The sequence below is a fragment of the Xyrauchen texanus genome, chromosome 21, assembly GCF_025860055.1.
Source record: "Xyrauchen texanus isolate HMW12.3.18 chromosome 21, RBS_HiC_50CHRs, whole genome shotgun sequence".
Taxonomy (NCBI): domain Eukaryota; kingdom Metazoa; phylum Chordata; class Actinopteri; order Cypriniformes; family Catostomidae; genus Xyrauchen; species Xyrauchen texanus.
Window position 1 is genome coordinate 15,958,223 of NC_068296.1, and position 19,439 is coordinate 15,977,661.

Sequence of the window (19,439 nt, forward strand, 5' to 3'; positions counted from 1 at the left end):
GCTGGACAGCAAAACACCTGTCTCAGTCGACCTCGATAAAGCCACTTCCTCTTTACCCACATCCTCAACCAGCACGTTTTATTGCTGTCAAAACAGCAGCTGCGCGCCATCAAAGCGAATATTTACATAATTCCTCCAATACGGCAAAGAGATAACGAAATGAAAGAGTTGGGATAATTTGGAGTGGCACTGATGCTGTTGTCTAAGCACAGCAGAGTTTTTAATGAGGTCAATGGTAAGAGAGAGGGCAGAAAACGCTGAGGATGAGGAGGAGGATGTGGGGCGGGCTGGAGGCGTTGCTCATGCCGTCCTCCTCCTGTAAGGCCAGCAGACAGTGTGAACTTGAACAGCGACGGGCACACGGGTACAGCATTGACGACAGTCAAGTCACACATCACTGCTGTTGTATGAGATTTTTAGTGTCAGTTTAGTTTTACGGGATCATCTCTCACGATGTCCAGGCGCAAACTCGGCAGTAGACCGCAACACCTGAGGGCAATGCAAGGTAAAAAAAATAAATAAAAGAATAGCAGAACTTTATGCACATTTTAACAAGAAATCGCAACAAAATTCATACACCGCTAAATATGGAAAAACATTAAAGCGTATTAAGTCTAACAACTTCACGTGGTTCGTGAGGTGAACTCCGGCACGAGCGCAGAACTTGATATTGGAGTTGGAATTATAACTTATCCTAATGTTTTATTTACTCGTGTTGCTGACGAGTTTTGTGTGTGTGTGTGTTCTGTGAGTAGTCCGTTAGTAGTGTCACATTTAAATTGATATTATTTAAAAATTGTACTCGGACGTTTCCTAAGACTGTCTGAGCGAGTTGAAGCAACAATATTGCACTTCCTTATTGTATCTTCTGAAAATGTTAATGTTTTGTGTTGTCACTTGTCTTAGCGGTAAGTTTTTATGTTTTCCACAAGGGTTTCGCATTTATAATGCAAACTTTTCCCACCCGTGTGGTGCGTAACACCAATTTTCTACCTGCTGAAGACATTGCGCCTCAATGTTTTAATGGTATTAAAGTTTCTTGATTTCATTGATTGATTAATAAAAGTGGTCAGTGAACATCCGTGCTGTAGCACCACTTTCAGGACATTTAAAGTGAAATGTTGATTTGATTTTTGTTTTGTTTTTGAGTTTGACAGGTTTTTTTCTTTCGCTTTATGTTAATTGGGGTCAGCCATGCGCGCCTCACCTGACCACAGTGTGTGTGTGAGAGAGAGAGAGAGAGAGAGAGAGAGAGAGAGCGCGCGGCCGCGCCTTTTGCGTGTCAGCGCAAACAGCCCTAATAGTTGAAACAGGAAAGGTGACATTTTTGAGTAACCACTGGTGAAGTCCTCCCCTCCCCGGGTTTGTCTGTACCTGCAGCGGCATGGACAGCCTAGCCCGGGCAGGTGGACCCAGTCCAGGCTCTGTGTGTCTGTGTACATGAGTCCATAACCACAGCAGCGGCACCCAGGCCAAAGGGCAATTTACTCTCTTAGATGCACTTAGGGTGAAAATATAAGTGACTTTCAATTCTGCCACACTTTCTGCCATTTTTTTTTTTATATACTTTTTTTTTTTAACACAGTACACTTTTTTCTTCTTTCTTGACTGCATTGTGAGCCAAATTATTTGTGTAACAAAATCCTGTTTGACTCAGCTTTTACCTGTCTAGATTTGCATTGCTCATACGTACAGTGGTTATGGCTGGTGTGAAAGGCACCTTGTTTAGATCAGCACACTTGTGAGTGTGGTAGGATGACTACAGTGCAAAGTGGGTGATGTATCACTGCATTCTAATGGGCGAATTGCTCAAGTGCATCGGAGCTGCATCGCACTGCTTCCTGTGCAAAGCAGGCCTCGGTGGCAGAGACACAGGAAGTGGTCAGTGTCTGCTGACCAGACAGAGCTTTGCTGATGGTGACAGTTTAGCAGTAATCAGGCAAATGCAGAGAACTGAAAGTAGCACGTTAGAAGAGAAAGGGGACTGTTTCAAAGCCACTCATTTCAAGAGTGACAGATGTGCTTTTGTACAGCATGTTGTTCACTTGTTTGTCAAAGTTTTTCATGTTTATTTCCTTCCACAGATTCCACAGATGCTCCAGAGTCCACAGTCATATCCACCTCATCACCATCACCTGAGCGAACGTCTCAGCCTGAGGTTGGTAGTCGTGACCTGTTGACTTGTGGCCAGTGTGGTCAGGCGTTCCCTCTGGCCCACATCCTCACCTTTATTCAGCACAAACAGGGTGGATGCGGTAGTGCCAGGGCCCAGCTTCAGGGCCACACCCCTCCCTCTCCAGCTAATCAAACGCTCCGATGTGGCCAGGAAACGCAGGTGGAGGCAGGCTATGTGGAGCTCCGACGGATGACGGACAGGAGATGTGAGCCAGGTGTGAGGGTGGATGCTAACAGAGCTGGTAAGTTCTAGGTGCTAATTAGTGACTTTTTTATTTTTTCTGTAAAACTGTCCCCTCATTTAATGACACCATCCCCAATCCGGCTCATTAGTCCGCCGTTGCTGTGGCACTGAAACCTTGGTGAGTTAGAGATGCCAGGCCTAATTGTGCGGAAGGGATAGGCAGTTCTGCTACACACGCATACAAATGTACACTTATACATGCACCCTGGGGGTTGTGGGAAAGGCACCTGAGCACACCTGAGCATCTCCTTAGCTCTGTCTCTCAGGTGAAGTGGCCAGGTAAACACAGCTCAGTCTGGCCACCCAACTGCGCATCTCCCAGAGCGCTCGCTCTCACACAAACACACACTCTCCTCCAACCTTTCATTATTCCAACACACTGTCAGTCATTGCAGGTGCTGGCATCGTTGGTTATTATGAGCCCTCTGTGAGTTGCATCGCTCCCATAATTTCTCTGACTCTCTTCAAAATAAAGTCCAGAGGCCGTATTATAGAAATGTCTCCCCTTGAGTGCACATATGGCAAGTTAGGGGCTGTTTAGATGGAATGTGTTTTCGGCAAAAAAAAAAGAAAAAAAAGCTAGGTGCACAAGAAATGTTATAGAGCGCAGGTGTCTCAAGATCCTTTTTTTAAACGTTGAAGTTCTTTTAAACTTGACATGACGTCTAAAAAATGTGGCAACAACATTTGTAATATGTCTAGTCTAGGACTGTCTAATGAAAATAAATGTTTAGAATTTTAATCAAATGAAAAACAAAACAATAATGTTTCCACATACCATTACATTATTTTTATCAAAGGAAGTGCTTCTATACAGATCCTCACAGTACAATCCAAAACACAATAATGGAGTTATTTATTTTGTCAAATACAATGTTGCACAGCAGAGCATCACGGTATTGATGAAAGCATTTATGAAAACTTTTATTCAGGATAACAACATTCTTGCTTGTGAGATATCGCTTAAATATAATTTAATTCATATTTCATTATTATTTATTACTACATTGAATAACATTTTACTTTACAGTAGAAATTGTTACAATTTCTTCAATTTCATACATCTAGTTAAATTGAGCTTTTATTTCAGTTGAAAACCAAATTAAGCAATCTAAGTTTGTATGGTTTTGATGACCGCTTCACACCTCTTGATAGACAGTTTGATATATGGCTTAAGTGTGCTTATTAAACCTCTAAAGGCTGTGATTTAGTTATATCAATATATCATCTGCAGGTGCTGCTCACTTTAAGCTTAATGTGCACTCCGCTGTCAGAAATCTATAAGAAACACAGAGTGCACGTGATATTTATCCTTATAATGAGGTGTTGTCCGTATATTAGCGTCCGGCTTCACACATTCCCTTTGAAGCTTACAGCACATTCAGACTGTATATTTATTTAATTAAACCACAGTCTTTTTGTAGTTTAGTCATCATGCTTGGATGTATCACAATTTAAATTTGATTAATTAACCATTAATACATTAATTTTATCCCAAATATGTCAAATTCTGTGACATTCTGCATTTATTAGTTAATTCTGCTTTTAGGACTGGATTCCATGATTCAGTTTGTGTTTTCCACTTCATGGAAATCATAGTACCCTCTATGACCCCCAACCCAGTGATGACGTTTTCCCTTTTTGGCATAGAATAATCAACCTACAGCCAAGCAATGCATAGAAGAATTTAATGAATTTTGGAAATGTGCTCGCTGAAACATTGTACACTTTTGACTGTTGAACAGGATGTTGGTGGGGGGGTGTGTGTGTGTGATCGTAATTCTCAAAGCTACTTCACTGTTTTTCGTTGTAGTTGGCCCTAAAGGGAATCATTGGCCTGTGCAGGTGTTGGTGTTTCTCAGTGTCTTTCTATTGAACCGTGACTTGAACTGCTTCCTTATACAGGCATGTTCTCTCGTGGTGCTGTTACTGTACAGTGAGCAAAAAATTATTCGTTTATCATTACAAACTAATCTGTCAACTGAATGATTATAATTGATCATTATCAATGAAACGCACACTTTCTCACTCTTTCGGTCGGTTAAATGTACACATTTCACTTCCTTCCTCCTAATGCTCTGCTTCTGTATGTCCACATTTCTTTCTTCTCTGGAGTTCAGTCCATCTTTACTTTTTTACTGTGTGAAGGTGTTTGTTGCTGATAAAGTTGTTTGGCTGAGAGGTTTAGAGTATGCAAACTGTACTAATGTGTGACTTCCTCAATGTCAACAATCTTTGTTATTGAAGCAAAGATTGAGACTTCAGAGAGATTGGACCTGATAAGGAACTGTTCAAATTGTAAGGCTTAATTTGTGTCAGTTTAATTAACTTCCTTCATGAATAACCTTAGAGGTTACCAAAGCGCTTTACACTGTGTCCCATTCACACACACATTCACACTCGCACTCATACACCAATGGTGGCAGAGCTGCCATGCAAGGTGCTAGCCTGCCATTGGGAGCAAATTGGGGTTCAGTGTCTTGCCCAAGGACACTTCGGCATGTGGAGTCATGTGGGCCAGGAATCGAACCCTGCGATTGGCAGCCTACCCGCTCTACCAACTGAGCCACAGCCGCCCCACGATAATAAGAGATATTGTTTTAAAAGACAGGTCATGGTTGCCTGATTTGCGTGATAAAGACAGCCCAATACCAAACCATGATGCTCCCAAGGCAAATCCAGTATCTTGTAGAGTCCCTAAATATGCATTTAATGTTTTCCTTTAATTTCTAGGTCTACTGTTTACTGTAAGTAGCGGTATTACAAATTTAAAAGTTAAAAACAATTGTCTAGCTCAGGGGCCTGGGCAGCTCATCGAGCATTGACGCTGACTACCACCCCTGGAGTAGCGAGTTCGAATCCAGGGCATGCTGAGTGATGCTAAGCAGCCACATTGGCCCGGATGCTAGGGAGTATACAGTCACAATGGGTAACCTCCTCATGGTTGCTAATGTGTGGTTCCCGCTCTCGGTGGGGCACATGGTGAGTTGTGGATGCCGCGGAGAATTGCGTGAAGCCTCCACACACGCTAGGACTGTGCATAACGCGCTCAACAAGCCACGCGATATAGATGCACGCATTTACATTTTCAGACATTTGTAACTGAGATTCATCCTCCGCCACCTGGATTGAGGCATGTCACTACGCCACCATGAGGAATTAAGAGTGCATTGGGAATTGGGCATTCCAAATTGGGAAGATAAGATGAGAAACAAATAAAAATAAATAAATAATACGTTGTCTAGCTCATAACCAAATAAAAAAAATCAAACCTCGTCAGTGCCAAACGCATTGTAATGGTTTGGAGGCTTGGATAATATGAAAGGAATGCAGTGTCTTGCAGCTTATACTTGTGTGTTACTCGTAGTTGGGTTACCTTATTTCTGCTGACACACTTTTTAACCTATAAATTCACTGTATTTTAAATGCATTTGTACTGTGTATTGGGTGATGTGTATGTTCTTGACCACTTCTGCTGTATCTGAGTTTTCAGTTTGATCGGGTAGAAATAGACCCTTTTCACAGATTGTGATGGCATGTTATTTAGCAGCATACATCTTGCTAATTGTTTTATTTAGTGTAAATTTATAAAATTATTATTTTTGTTTAAATTTTTTGTTTTTAAATTTGTACCCTAACATTTCTTAAAAGAAATAACACTAGACAGCATGAATGATAGAATGGCAGTAAATTTGGCATCTTTCTCTCTACTGACTGCCATAATCCACCACTTTTCATTTTTTCCTATTTTGGAAAGTCATTGGAACGTAATAGTAGATTTTATTTTCAGTTGGTGCAAATGGGAACTTATAATATTTGCTGTGATCTCTCATATAGAAATTTACTCCACTCTAGTTTACGTCTCCAAACCCGGAAATGTGAAATGGGACCATTGGGAAAAGTAGATCATTTCTGTCAAACATACATTGTATGCATTTTTACTGGTTATAAAAATTATAAAATTTGTGTGACATCTGTCAAACCACGTAAAAAAAGCTATGGGTAGATTTGGCATCTCTGGGACAGGTGTACAAAAGGATGAATGTTAGTGACAACTAGGTGGATGACAGACAGGGCGTTTTATACATTTGTAATTTTGCACTTTCATTTTGACTCGTCCAATGAAAATTCAGTTACCCCACAACCCATAAGACAGTAGTGTATCAATACCTAGTGTTAATTTTATATTTCCTCCAGCTTTTCTTTGCTCTTCATTTCAAGTGCCCCTATTTCTTTCGATTTCTCTCTTGCTCTGTTCCCTAGAGAGAGAAGATACTGCCTGCTGCTCGTTAGCGCTTACAGCCAATCTGCATTTTTAATTAGCCGTTATTGCTTCTGCTTAATATGCAATTGCTACCCTGGGCCAAATGGGAATCCTTACAAAAAAGAGTGAGGGGAAAGAATTAAAGAGAGGGAAGAGAGAGAGACAGGCTGGGTATTGTGTTTCACTCCAAGACCCCGAGACAAAAGCGCCCTCCACACCCACCCACCCTCCCCTCATCTCTCCACCCGAGGGAGAGATTTGGAGGCAGAAGGGGTGTTTTTTAGAGGGGGTGAAGTTGCAGTCACAGGGGTGATGATTTTTCTGTTGTTTTTCATGACCTGTATAGCTATTTCTTTTTGTTCTCAAATTAAACATATTTCTTCCAACCTTCTCTTTTTCATCCCTATTTAACCTCCATTCCTGCGGCTGAAAGATCTGCCTCTTCCCTTGTAGTATTGTTCTTCTCTGGGCACATAGAAAGAGAGAAGAGAATAGAGGAAGCTCTCTTTAATCTTCTCTCTTCGCCCCCTCCCAATAAAATGCAGAAGGATTTTGACTTGAGGAGACGTAAAATAGGCTTATACCACTCTGCTTTGAACCCTTTGGAAGAGAATGGAAAAAAATGAAATGAATTTTACTCTGTTTTGGGATCCTCTTTGCAGACAGGCCCCATTTATCAAGGAGGCTGAGTCAGGACTCATTTGCATAAAACCTTCGTTTGCCCCATTCTGCTAATTAGCAATTTGCAGCTTAATTGGTGAGTGCTTTCTGAAATGGAGACAAAGCTATCCACATTTAAAAATACCACCAGAGCTGCTAAAGGAACCCATCTTTGCTCATTTGCTTCCATCTCAATCCACCTCTCTGCAGTCATCTGACTCTACTGTGAGCACACCTTTAATCAAACAAGACTCTCTTCTCAGTTCTGACTTAACTTGCAAAAGATAGCCATTATTACTCGTACACCTGCAGGAGTTTCGCAGTTAAATTTTGTGACATGCATCTTTTCAAAAATTAGCATGAAAACTTTGGGTTTTGCTATGCTGTCTCACTATTTCTCTAGTATTTGGAAATTTTCATGACACCTAAGCACCCCCCCACCCCTTAAATTCTTTTTACCAGAATGCAAAAAGAAAACCTGTTTCACATTACTGTTTTACAGTAAAATGAAACTGAGAATCCGCATTGAGAGTAATAGGAGCCTAATTACAAAAAAACTAGTACAAGTAAAACATTCAGGCACATCACTGTAGTGAGAATTTGAAGGAAAATGTGTTTAATAGTCATGACAATATTGTTGCAATGGTTTTAAAAATATTGGCTTTTTTATTCTTTAAGCAAAATATAATTTTTTGATAAAATTACAACTATATGCATGGAATACCCAGATGATTAACTTCATTTGTCAAAATGTGCAATATACAGCAGAATCATTATTCCAATCTGGAATAATTGTATAATTGGACTTCTAACATTTTAAGACATATTACACATAATTTGACTAAACATAACAATGTTATTTTTGTGTTGAATCTCCCTGAATTTATTTTTGTTAAATGTGTGTTCATGGAACAAAAATATATGGTACTGATGTTTGGGGAAAAAAAAAATTAGTTTCATACAGCATGTTTCTAATAATATTTATTTGAAAAGGCATTATACAGTATAGCCTGCACAGTATGCCATAAAAAGTACGCTAGTATTTTATTGCGATCATGTATTTTGATCTTACATTATCTTACCTGTTTTCTGTAAAATGGTAAAGGTACAATTTATTTCTAAAGCACACACAAACACAGCAAAGCTGACCAAAATAAATGATGAAGCTCCCTTGCCTGCAGCCTTTTCTTTCTGCTGCCCGTTTCATTTCAATGTCTTCATGATGATAGACGTTTACGGTCAAGTCAGTTTTTATTTGTATGGCGCTTTTCACAATACCGGTACATTGTTTCAAACAGCTTTGCATCAAATCTGTCTTAATGTGTTTAAGCCCCCAGTAGGCAAAGGTCACTGATTGTGGCAAAAACTCTATAATATGTTTAGTTAGTGGAGAGAAAAACCTTCAGAGGAACCAGACTCGCCGTGGGAGCCCATCCTCCTCTGGCATTGCAATATATGTACATATACCAGTATTATATAGCTACATACTCTATTATGTAATGCAAGTTATGTGTTCATTGAAAATATTAAATTAGGCAATTGTTTTATGTTATCATTAGGAATTTAGCATGGGCATTTTTAGAGACTGAAGGGATGCAGGCAGTGGTCAGCAAACGGTCACTTGCTGCCCAACTGGCATAGGCTGCAGATTATTGTTGTTTATTCTCTGTGAAGTCCATCCTAAAAGACTAAGATGATTAATAAAGTTATGCTTTGTCAAATTCACAAATGCAGCAAACAGATATAAGACCTCGTTCAAATTTACGATGTGCCAACTGTTTGTTCTTTTGCCTGTGCTTTTTATAAAAGTGCAGCGCAACAGAAGGCCAATGTGTTTGATAATACTAATGTTTTATTTGTAAAACATGATACTAAATAGGGTTTACAAAATGCATGGCTTTTGGTGTTCTGGAAATTGACATACAGTATGCATGCAAGTGCCAATAATGCCAATAAATAAACTGCACATGAATAATATATTTTCAGTAGGTATTGTGGACTTGAACAATCACAAATGCAACAAATTACTGAATGCATGCAAATGCATATTTGAAGTGTTAACCTGGGCAATAATCATTACAAATTATTACAATTCAATTTCATAAATCATAAAATAACAACAAAAATATTTTAGATATAATCATCTGACTACTGTGCATGTTGCAAAAAAATATATAAATTTTTACCTGTTTGTTGTTTTTGGATTTTTTCTGGATTAAGAGAGTGTCCTGATGTTAAAAGATTAAAGTTGAAGAAATCCAAAATAAAGTTCAAGAATTGGTTATAACTGAAATATTTATCTGTGTGCTTATCAGAAATAGCCTATTTCATAACCAAATTTTGAAATGCTTTCAATATTACCAATGGACCTAAATTCCATGAAACCGTAATACCATGGTAATTTTTGTGACCATTATCATACCATGAAAATGTCATACCGTTACCCCCTAGTTGCTAGTCATAACTGTTTCTCATTCAATCCTGCATGTACTGCTATTTTAAAAATGTAATTGTGTGTTCTTGGTAGGGATGTGCAGCATGACTAATTTCACTGACGTTCAAACAAAAATGTTGGAGTCGACTGGACAAGTAATCTAAAAAGAAAGAACCCATCAGAAAACAGTCAAAAAACATTGTGTTTTTAAGCCACCCATTTAAAATACTTCCATCATCCAAATCTGATGTTAAATTCCTGCCGAAAAGGGGGGCATTTATGCAATGTGCTTGCATTTTCATCATTGTAGGCTGCCTTTAATGAATCAAGGTTAGTGAATACAGGCAGAATTATTGAAAACAATTGAGTGAATAGAGCAGGACCAATATAGCAACCCTAATAGCCTGTTCTAAATGGAAATCACCAAGTAAAAGTTACTTGACATAATAAAACTGCCAGGATATTGTTTAAAATAATTCACAGGTAAGCCAAATCGACGAGAGAGAAAAAAAATGTGCTGAAAAGTTGCACGCATTTTTCAACGTGTCTTAGCCTATGATTTATATAACAGCTGTTCGGTTAAGAACATTAACCAAAAACGGTTACAATGTTATTAAAATAAAATTGCTAGGATTGAAAAAGTTGGCCTAATAAGAAATTTACAATAAACCTGATGTATTGTACTAACATGATGAGCACACAGAATAAAAGGGTTTAGACCCATAGATGCAGTCAGCACATCATTGAAAATATCAGTAGGGTAAAAATTATTTTCATACCTAGCCTAAAATATTTATTTTCTAGGCTACTTACCCAAAAGAATATAGTTTTGATAAACAAAATTAACATGTCAACATGGTAGAGAAAGAAGGGACCTGACTCACCCAAGGCGATTATCCTGCAATTGAAAAAGCTTGCTCGTCGGGAAATTAACTTCTAAGCATACACAGATTTAAAGACTCAAATGTGGAAACAACCATAGTGACTTGCAAGCCAATGTTTTGGAAATCTGCTTCGGGCACCACCACCGAAGTGATTTCCATAGCTACTTTGCTGGTCTTACAAGAGGACACTTTCCTGCACGCTCAGCGAGTGAGGGAGGGAGGGAGGGAAGAAGCACGTGCAGCGGTGAAATGAAACTTTGTATACATCTTCTCCAGATATCCTCCTCCCACTTTTTTTTCTTTTTTTTATAATATTTGTATTATTAATTATATTTAAAATGTGCAACTATAACATGACAACATGAATATTTAAGCACAGCCTTTGTCATAATATAAAGCCACACGTAAATGTGTAAAAATGCTGAACAGTTTAATGGGGAAAATACTGACTGACTAGTAATAACTATTGGTCGACTGATATGGGTTTTTAATGGCCGATGCCGATATCCAGAGAGCATGGTGGCCGATACAATGCCAGTATATCACACAATTTAATATAGTAAATGACAAACAAAAAAGCACCCTATTTTCATCGTACCTCCGTATACAACCACCGGAGGCAGCATTTTCCTGGTTTCGGATGCAGCCTTGAAGTTGCGCTCATGCGGATTCATCTCCTGACAGTTTAAATGACCTGGATTGCCTATTTGGTTTGTCACAGACAGACCATCATAATTTGTGAATGAGAGGAACTTTTGATCCTGATCCTGAAATTTCTGATTCTGGCAAATAAAATACATGCTTCAGACAAAGATATTAGATGAGCGCTCAACAGGAAGCAAATGCTGGATTTTCGTGAGGTTCGTTAATGAGATATCTGCATATTTGCAGATGGTATATAATAGAAGTATTATTGATATTTGCCTTTTATCATTAGAAAAGTTACAGGGAACTGTTGAGGAGAAACTGTTAGAATACGTGCTTCAGAGGAAGATTATGAGCATTCCACAGGACGCTGGATCTATTAAATTTGTGGAAGGTTGGTTTATAACATGTTTAAACGATATATATGCATATGTGCAAATGGTATATGATATGATTTATTTGATTTGTTATTTTATTTGATATTTGTCTTTTTATCATTAGCCTAACAGTTAAAAGTTACAGGGAACTTTTGAGGAGAGAGGGGGAGAATGAACATCATGAGCTCAAATTCGTCTGCCACGACTCTGACGTTTAAATGACACTGTGCTGCACACTGGTCTATTATTGTTGTAACAAATCCGTGACTGGTCGTTTACATGTCTCAGGCGCTTAACATGCAAGCAGGAGATTTTCGGCACCCTCAACAAAAAAAACTGCCAAACTGGGAAATTTATCAGCCAATGCCGATAATGAAAAAAGTCTGAATATCGGCGGATTTAAGGGCCTCGGCAATATATAAGTCGACCACTAGAAATAAGTGTCGACTAGCATCAGAACCATTTAGTCAACTAGTCTTACACATCCCTAGTGCTTAAGAGGCACACTGTACAGTACAAACCACTGTAATATCAGTATGATCAACTGCATATGATAAATTCACTTGTTTATTGCTCTTTCTGTTTCTCTCCAATACAGAGGAGCCATCTAATTTCACCTGCCAGGTGTGTCAGTGTGTATTCTCCAGTGCATGGGCTCTCCTCCAGCATGCTCAGAGCACACATTCTCTCAACATTTACCAAGTGGAGGATGACAGTCATGCACGGACATCAAAACCAGCAGCCATGATGGATCCACGTCACCTGGGTGCTGCACTAGCCTCTGCATTCCAATCATCCTCTCAGTGGTCAGCCCGCCCTCACAAGCATTACAGCTCCACCCCTTCATCAGGTGCACAGGACCTGCATGGGCTGAAGTTCTCCATGTGTTTGCAGCGGTTGGCAGAGGTCAGCTACAGCAATGGAGGAGTGGTACCCTCTCCGTCTCCCTCTCCACCAGCTGCTTTGCCTTTTCCACACTCCACTCCACCACACCACACAGCCTTCTTCTGTGAGGTGTGCAGCCAGGGCTTTCAGTCTCTGCGCAGCCTGTCTGCCCATCGTCGCACTCACGCCTGTGATAGACCCTATCATTGTGGCCTGTGCCAGCTCACTTTTGCCCAGAGCGGGGAACTGGCACGTCACATGAGGAGCCACCGCCGCCCTGCTGGACAGGAAATGTCTGATCCCACCCCTGCCAGTACTGATGAGGACAGAAAGCTTTCTGCACAGGGAGATAATGATATTTCCAATGTTGTGGGGCATCAAGTAGCTGGCATGGAGGCAGGGAAGCACCCAGCAGGTAACAACTTGATCTTAATGTCCTCACAGTCCAGGGTTCCAGATCGTAATCTGTTGCGGTACTGTCAGCCTCAGAGAGATGCAGATGAAGAAGGTCATGGTGAACCCCAGCAGCCATCTCCATTTGGCAGCCCCTCGGAGGGCTCTCTGGAGAGTGGCGATACAGGTGGAAGTGGGGAGAGTGGGATCGCCAGTGGCAACTGCACACCAAAGCGTCCAGAGCGAGAAGATCGTCCTCAAGGTGAGTGGGAAACCGACAGAGAGGTGGAGGCTGTGGAAATGGTCCAGGATTGGCAACGAGAGAACGAAAGGAGGAAGGTCACTATTGTTGGGGGTAAGAAGAAGAAAGAAGAAGCCTGTGAGTTTTGCGGGAAGTGTTTCCGTAACAGCAGCAACTTGACAGTGCACCGACGCAGCCACACAGGTGAGAGGCCATATCGATGTGGCCTGTGCAGCTATGCTTGCGCACAGAGCAGCAAGCTTACAAGGCACATGAAGACGCATGGTGCACGTGGGCTACGCGCCGCCTTCCAGTGCCAGTTGTGTTCAGTCCCTTTTACTGTCTATGCCACACTGGAGAAGCACCTGAAGAAGGTCCATGGACTCACCCACGCTAGTGCTGGGGCCTACAGCCAAAGCCCAATTGCTGATTACAGCATCAGAATAGAGGAAGACTCCATCAGTGATAAATCAGCGGTTTCAATTACAACCCTCACAGAATCCAATGTGGACATATCAGAGAACCTGCAAGAGGAGGCCAGTGTTGATCTTGATGAGCCACCTACCTCTGAAGAAACCAGCAGTATTGTAGCGCTGGGTCAAACCACAGTATAAAAATAGCGATACTTCTGACCCCTGGCTCGGTGTGTGCATTCTGTTAAACATCATTGAAGACCTCACCTGCCTTTACCACAGTACTTAGCTGCCTAGCTCTAAAGCACATACTGTAGCTGATACTGACTAAGACATGTAAGAGTCATATCAGTATATGTTTAAGTGCCTAAAATACATATATATATATATATATAATTTGTTCTATCCTGACATGCAATATTTGAGGACTTCTAAACTAGAGAACATGAGTGAGGCCCAATAATTTTTGTCAAGACTGTAATCAGCACTTCCTCCTAGAGCAGAAACCCAGAACTTTACTGCAGACACAGACTTGTAGAATAGGTCAAGAGTAGCCTATATGGAGATGTTGCTAGGTCATTTGAGCATTTTGCCGGGTTCTTAAATGCAATCATATAGGAATATTGGCAAGACTGAGTGGCAATTACCTGCAGGTGATCTGTTTATATGATTTTGAATTTTAAAATACAATTACTAAAGTGGACACTTTGTGTTTACTGTTGTGGCACTCTACCACAGAGCCTTAAAGGTTCACGTTTTATAAAATTGGTGTATGATAAATTCATACTGTCAAAGGGGGGTGGGTGGCATATGGAAGGTGTATATATCGGGTGTATCATATGTCTTGCACAAATGACAATAGACACTGAAATACAGATTTGCGGGAAGCTTTTGTTTTCCCAACTCTCTCTGACAGGGTTATGTTTCCATTTTTTGTGCTTTTTGATAGTGTTTATTATACTGATTGGGTCTGTGGCAATATATATTCGCTGTAGTTAAAGAGAATGTTGTTTGCCATTTAGTTCAGCAAGATGTCAAGAGTTTTGTAAATATCTATCTATATATATATTAGTTTGTGCAGACATTTTGCTACATATTTCACAAAACAATATTTCATGGGTATTGGTTTCTATAGCCACTCTACTGTGCAAAAAAAACATACGTTTCATTTTGTAAGCCTGTTTAGTCTGTTTACAGACAATTGTCGTACTGCCCAAACACATACAAATGCTATGAAAAGTTCTGTTCATTTATTTGCCCATTTGTCAATGGGGTCTCAAGACCAATGCATGTTTCATAGTTGTGCAAATGAAATGCCTTGTTTCTGTTAAAAGTATGGTAGGGAACTTCAGCACTGACCTGTTGTATGGTTGACCAGCAAAAGAGTTTGTGTGTCCAGATATATGATACATTTATACAGGGAAAGTTTGCTTTGTTACAGTTTTTATAATTACTGATGTCTGTACTCTGGCAGGGAACAGTTATGTTACAGTTTATTTTTTGTGTAAAAAAAAAAAATATAGTAGATTAGGTAATCAAATGACATAAATGGGAATTTTGTATTGACAAATGTGAAACATAGTTGGACATGCAGTCGTGTCCATCTCTTCAGGGAGCAGTTAGTTGTGAACACAAAGCTCTTTTTCCCTCTGTGACTATCATGTATATGGTTGTAATAATTTTCTGTTAATTCAAATGTCCTGTCTTATGTGATTCTCTGTGTAGCCCACACAACATTGCTATCTTGTAAACTTGCATAATATTGTTATTATCTATGCCTATTTGGATGATAATTAAAAGACTGAGGCAAAGTCAAAAGGTGTGTTAATGTGTGAGAGTGTATGTAAGAACTAGTAATACCACAAGAACGGCAAAGAAGAACCTGCCGCTACATGTCTCGGAGCTCTCATGAATTTCGCCAGTATTTACATAGAAGAACCGCTTTCCTCTTGGGCTATTGTTGTAAAATCTTGCTCTGCCATCTGAGTCATAGTTCGTTAGTTTTAAGTTTGTTGTACAATCATATCTGAATAACTTATTGGGTCATTCAGATCGGTTTGTCCTCTCAAGGAAGAAGGCTAGCTTGAAAGAATGAGATTTGTCAGGTAGATTATGTGTCAAAGAAGTGTGAATAATTATCTATCTATTGGATAGGGCAGAGTTTCCCAATCCCGTCCCTCCTAAAATGCATTTTGGATGTCTCCCGTAATGTAACCACCGATCCAAATGATCAGCTTGTTAGTAGAGGCTTTTGAATTGGGTGTGTCAAATAAAGGCTCTGTCACATTTACCTTTTGCATGGCAAAATACAGTCATCTCAATGAGAATATGTGTGATCAGGAATTTTGCCTGATGGACTTATGGTAATGAAGAAATTACCCTCAGCGAATTTCGCGTTGGGTTCAAGTTTGGTGAACCTTTGCAGCGTTGACCATAAGAAAGTTGTTTGGTTTGGCAGTGACCACTGTGTGCAGAATATTGGGAATACTCAAAATGGATGAGGAGCTTGTTATAGCAGTGAGTTTAATTATGACTTCACACTCCCAAAACATGAAGTGCAGCACGAAAAAGAGGCTGCTTATCAAGTAGTATTTGAGAGTTTCACACTTGCTTCACATCTGCCTACAACTTCTTCACCTGTGGAATTTTGTCAAGATAAATGTCTTTTTAGGGAACCATCCAAAATGCTCAGTGTTGGGGGTATTCTAGAACCAAGGTTGGGAAACACTGGGATAGAGGGAGTTGGAAGGTAAAAGACTACACAGTGAATTGCGGGGAGTTGGAATGGGTGGGAGTCGGAGGCAGAAGAAATGTTGAGAAACTGGGGGGGAGCAGTGTCATCTTAAAAGATCTCTCTTTTGTAATGGGACAAAACCTCCACGCTAGTATCTTGGCTGCTCTAAGTGGGATGCTCTAGGATCTCTATAGCTCATTAACAATCAACCTTTTTAATGAGCTTTCAGCCAGTGTTGGGGGAGGTTGAATTAAAGGGACAATATGTAGCTCTTACCCCATCTCCAATTATCACTGTTTCAGAGAATGGGAGAAAGATAGGGAAGTGTGGAGGGGGTGTCTACAATGTCATTTACAACTCTAGTTTAGCAAAATTCCTCTTCCTGATTCTGCTCAAAGGATGGCAAATTACAGGTGATCCCCCTGGGACCTGTATCACTCCTCTATCAAAACCTTATACACCCACCCTAGCCATGCACACCCTCACAGCACCATTTGGTGGCCGCGCGGGCCCAGTTACATAAAGTAACACGAGATTCTGTAAATTGACATGGCCTCTGGCAGATGAAAACATTCCCAAGTGCCCTTTGTCTCTTTTGGGCCGCCTCTCTACACCTTGACTCAGACACGTTGCTCTGCTGAGCAAAGACGGGCCAGTGTTTATCTCCAATGACCAATCACATTCGACGCTCCCTGTATACAGGGTGTTGTAACAGGTAACTGACCGCACAAACCTGCAGGTGTGTGTGTGTGTGTGTGTGTGTGTGTGGACTTTGAGATGTGTTTTTGAGTTACAGCACAGACCACAGGACATTTCTTAAGACTTAAGTCCACATTCTGTCCACTGGGTGAAGAGTCAGCGATAGAAGTAAATGTCCCACTTACAAAGCACTGCCTCTTCTGTAAAAAGGGTCCGAATGCGTGTTGTCTTTGGGTCATACCTGCCTAATTGGCAAACTCACTTAAAAACCTGCATCTGAACATGTGTTGTCATATGTACACGGAATGTACAAGATAAGCTCAATATGTAGCATTTTTTTTGTTGTAAAACAAAATATAATTTAGATTTGTCCCTAGTTTAATAAAACAAAAAGCTAAAACTGTGCTTACAGTAAGGCTTACTAAGCTTATTTATGTAAAGTTACACCCAATACCAGGTTAAGGGGTTTCCTTTTCATGACAAAGTTTTAATATTGGATAGAACTTTACACATAAGGTTAGTAAGCAATTTTATCACACTAAAATTATGCTAACATGAATAATGTTCGGTCATGGACTGGCCACCTGTCCACAGTGTTTCCCTGGTTCGAACCGAGACAGCTGGGATACGCTCTAGCACTACCTGGGACCCTACCATAGGACAAGTGGCTTTAGAAGATGGAAGGATGAATGAATAAAGTTTAAATGTTGTGCATACAGTTTTGAAACTGTGTATTTTAATGTTTACGGAAGGGCCCCATTCACTACCATTGTAAGTGCCTTCACATACCCGCAATATTTGCTTTTTTTTTTTTTTTATTAAAGGAGGAATGAGTCCAAATGTATTTTTGTGGAAATTTACATACATATATGCATTTTGCAGACACTTTTATCCAAAGCGACTTACAGAGCACTTATTACAGGGACAATCCCCCCAAAGCAACCTGGAGTGGAGTGCCTTGCTCAAGGACACAATGGTTTTGGCTGTGGGGATAGAACCAGCAACCTTCTGATTAACAGTTATGTGCTTTGGCCCACAACGCCAATGTGGCAAGGAGGAAATTAACATTGTCGCAAATGCTATTAATTGAGCATTCCTTTAATGGGAGACTGGCATTGACAGTCTGTTCTACATGCAGCTGTCTTCAAAGTGTGCCTTACATTTTAAATGAGATCATGCAAAAACAGTTCTCAAAAAACTTATGTGAGAAGTAAAACTGATGATGATTAGCAGCCTGGTAGATTTAAATTGGAGATCTGAGATTCTAGATCCTATCAGATTCCCATCTGCAAACAATTAAAGAGCTGCATGTTATTGCATTGAGGAGGGTTGTGCATACACTGCACTTTATGATAAATAGGATAAATGACTGAGGGCTATGCACAGCAAGTCAAGCTTAAAAGAATCTAAGATTTATGTTATGCTAGCAATGTACTTACATAGTAAAAAGCCAATTATAACTATACATAATTACATTTTCTAAAGATGTGTAGCTGGGTGCCACTGAATTCCTCATCTTTTTTCCCCACAGGACTACTACTGGTGTGATAGCATCAGTGAGATGGAGTGAAAGAGCAAAGGAAGTTTGTGTGAATGGGATAAACCACAAAAAACCTCTCTGGTGTTTCTTTACCCTCATTCCCAAACCTGCATCCAATACCATCCTCCTCCTTGTACGTCCCTCTTTTGCTCCGCAAAGACCACAGAGTGAAACCTGAACCCTAAAATTAACTCCCTTGTTGCAGCGATGTGTTAGTGGCCTTGCGTGGGAGAGTCACACAACCGTCCAGCTGTCCAAAAACAGTTTATGCAGGACGAACAGGTGACAGTAGAGGGAGCACAGAGCCATGGAGGGAGCAGCCACAGACATGGGTTTATACATGACCCATCTCACCACAAAATTCAAGGTGATAATCACATTATGACTGGTAATTCAGAACTGTCACATTCCCAAAGGCTTTTGTGGATGTGGTTTGGTCTTTCATATTTTCATTTCAATTTGATTATTTCAACCAAACCCACCATGATTTTTCCACCAAAATAAATTCATGCAACCACTGTGATCAGTTTTAAGAAGACTGATTTTGAAGGAATAGTTCACTCTAAACTGAAATACTATTTTTATTAACTCACCCCAATGTCATTCCAAATAAAAAAATGTAAGCTGTTAATTTATACATGGAATAACAAAACAGAGTTTATGAAGACCTTAGTGACCACAGCTGTCAAGCTCCAAAAAAGTACAAAAACACCATAACGCAATGCTAAAAGAAGTCCAAATGTCTTGTGCACTATATTTAGAGTTTTCTGAAGTCATACAAGCTTTGTGTGAGAAAAAGATGGAAATTTAGGTTGTTAGTCACTGAAAATCTTTCTCTCCACTGTAGCTCG

General features: G+C 40.1%; 1 protein-coding gene across 1 annotated transcript; it reads left to right on the top strand.

Annotated features, from left to right (window-relative positions):
* Nucleotides 1–336: 336 nt before the first annotated feature.
* znf296 (zinc finger protein 296) lies at nucleotides 337–15,421 on the top strand. Its single transcript, XM_052152727.1, has 3 exons — nucleotides 337–505; nucleotides 2,085–2,417; nucleotides 12,282–15,421. The coding sequence occupies exons 1-3, from the start codon at nucleotides 454–456 to the stop codon at nucleotides 13,814–13,816; spliced, it is 1,920 nt and encodes a 639-aa protein (XP_052008687.1). The 5' UTR covers nucleotides 337–453; the 3' UTR covers nucleotides 13,817–15,421.
* The last annotated feature ends 4,018 nt before the right edge of the window (nucleotides 15,422–19,439 follow it).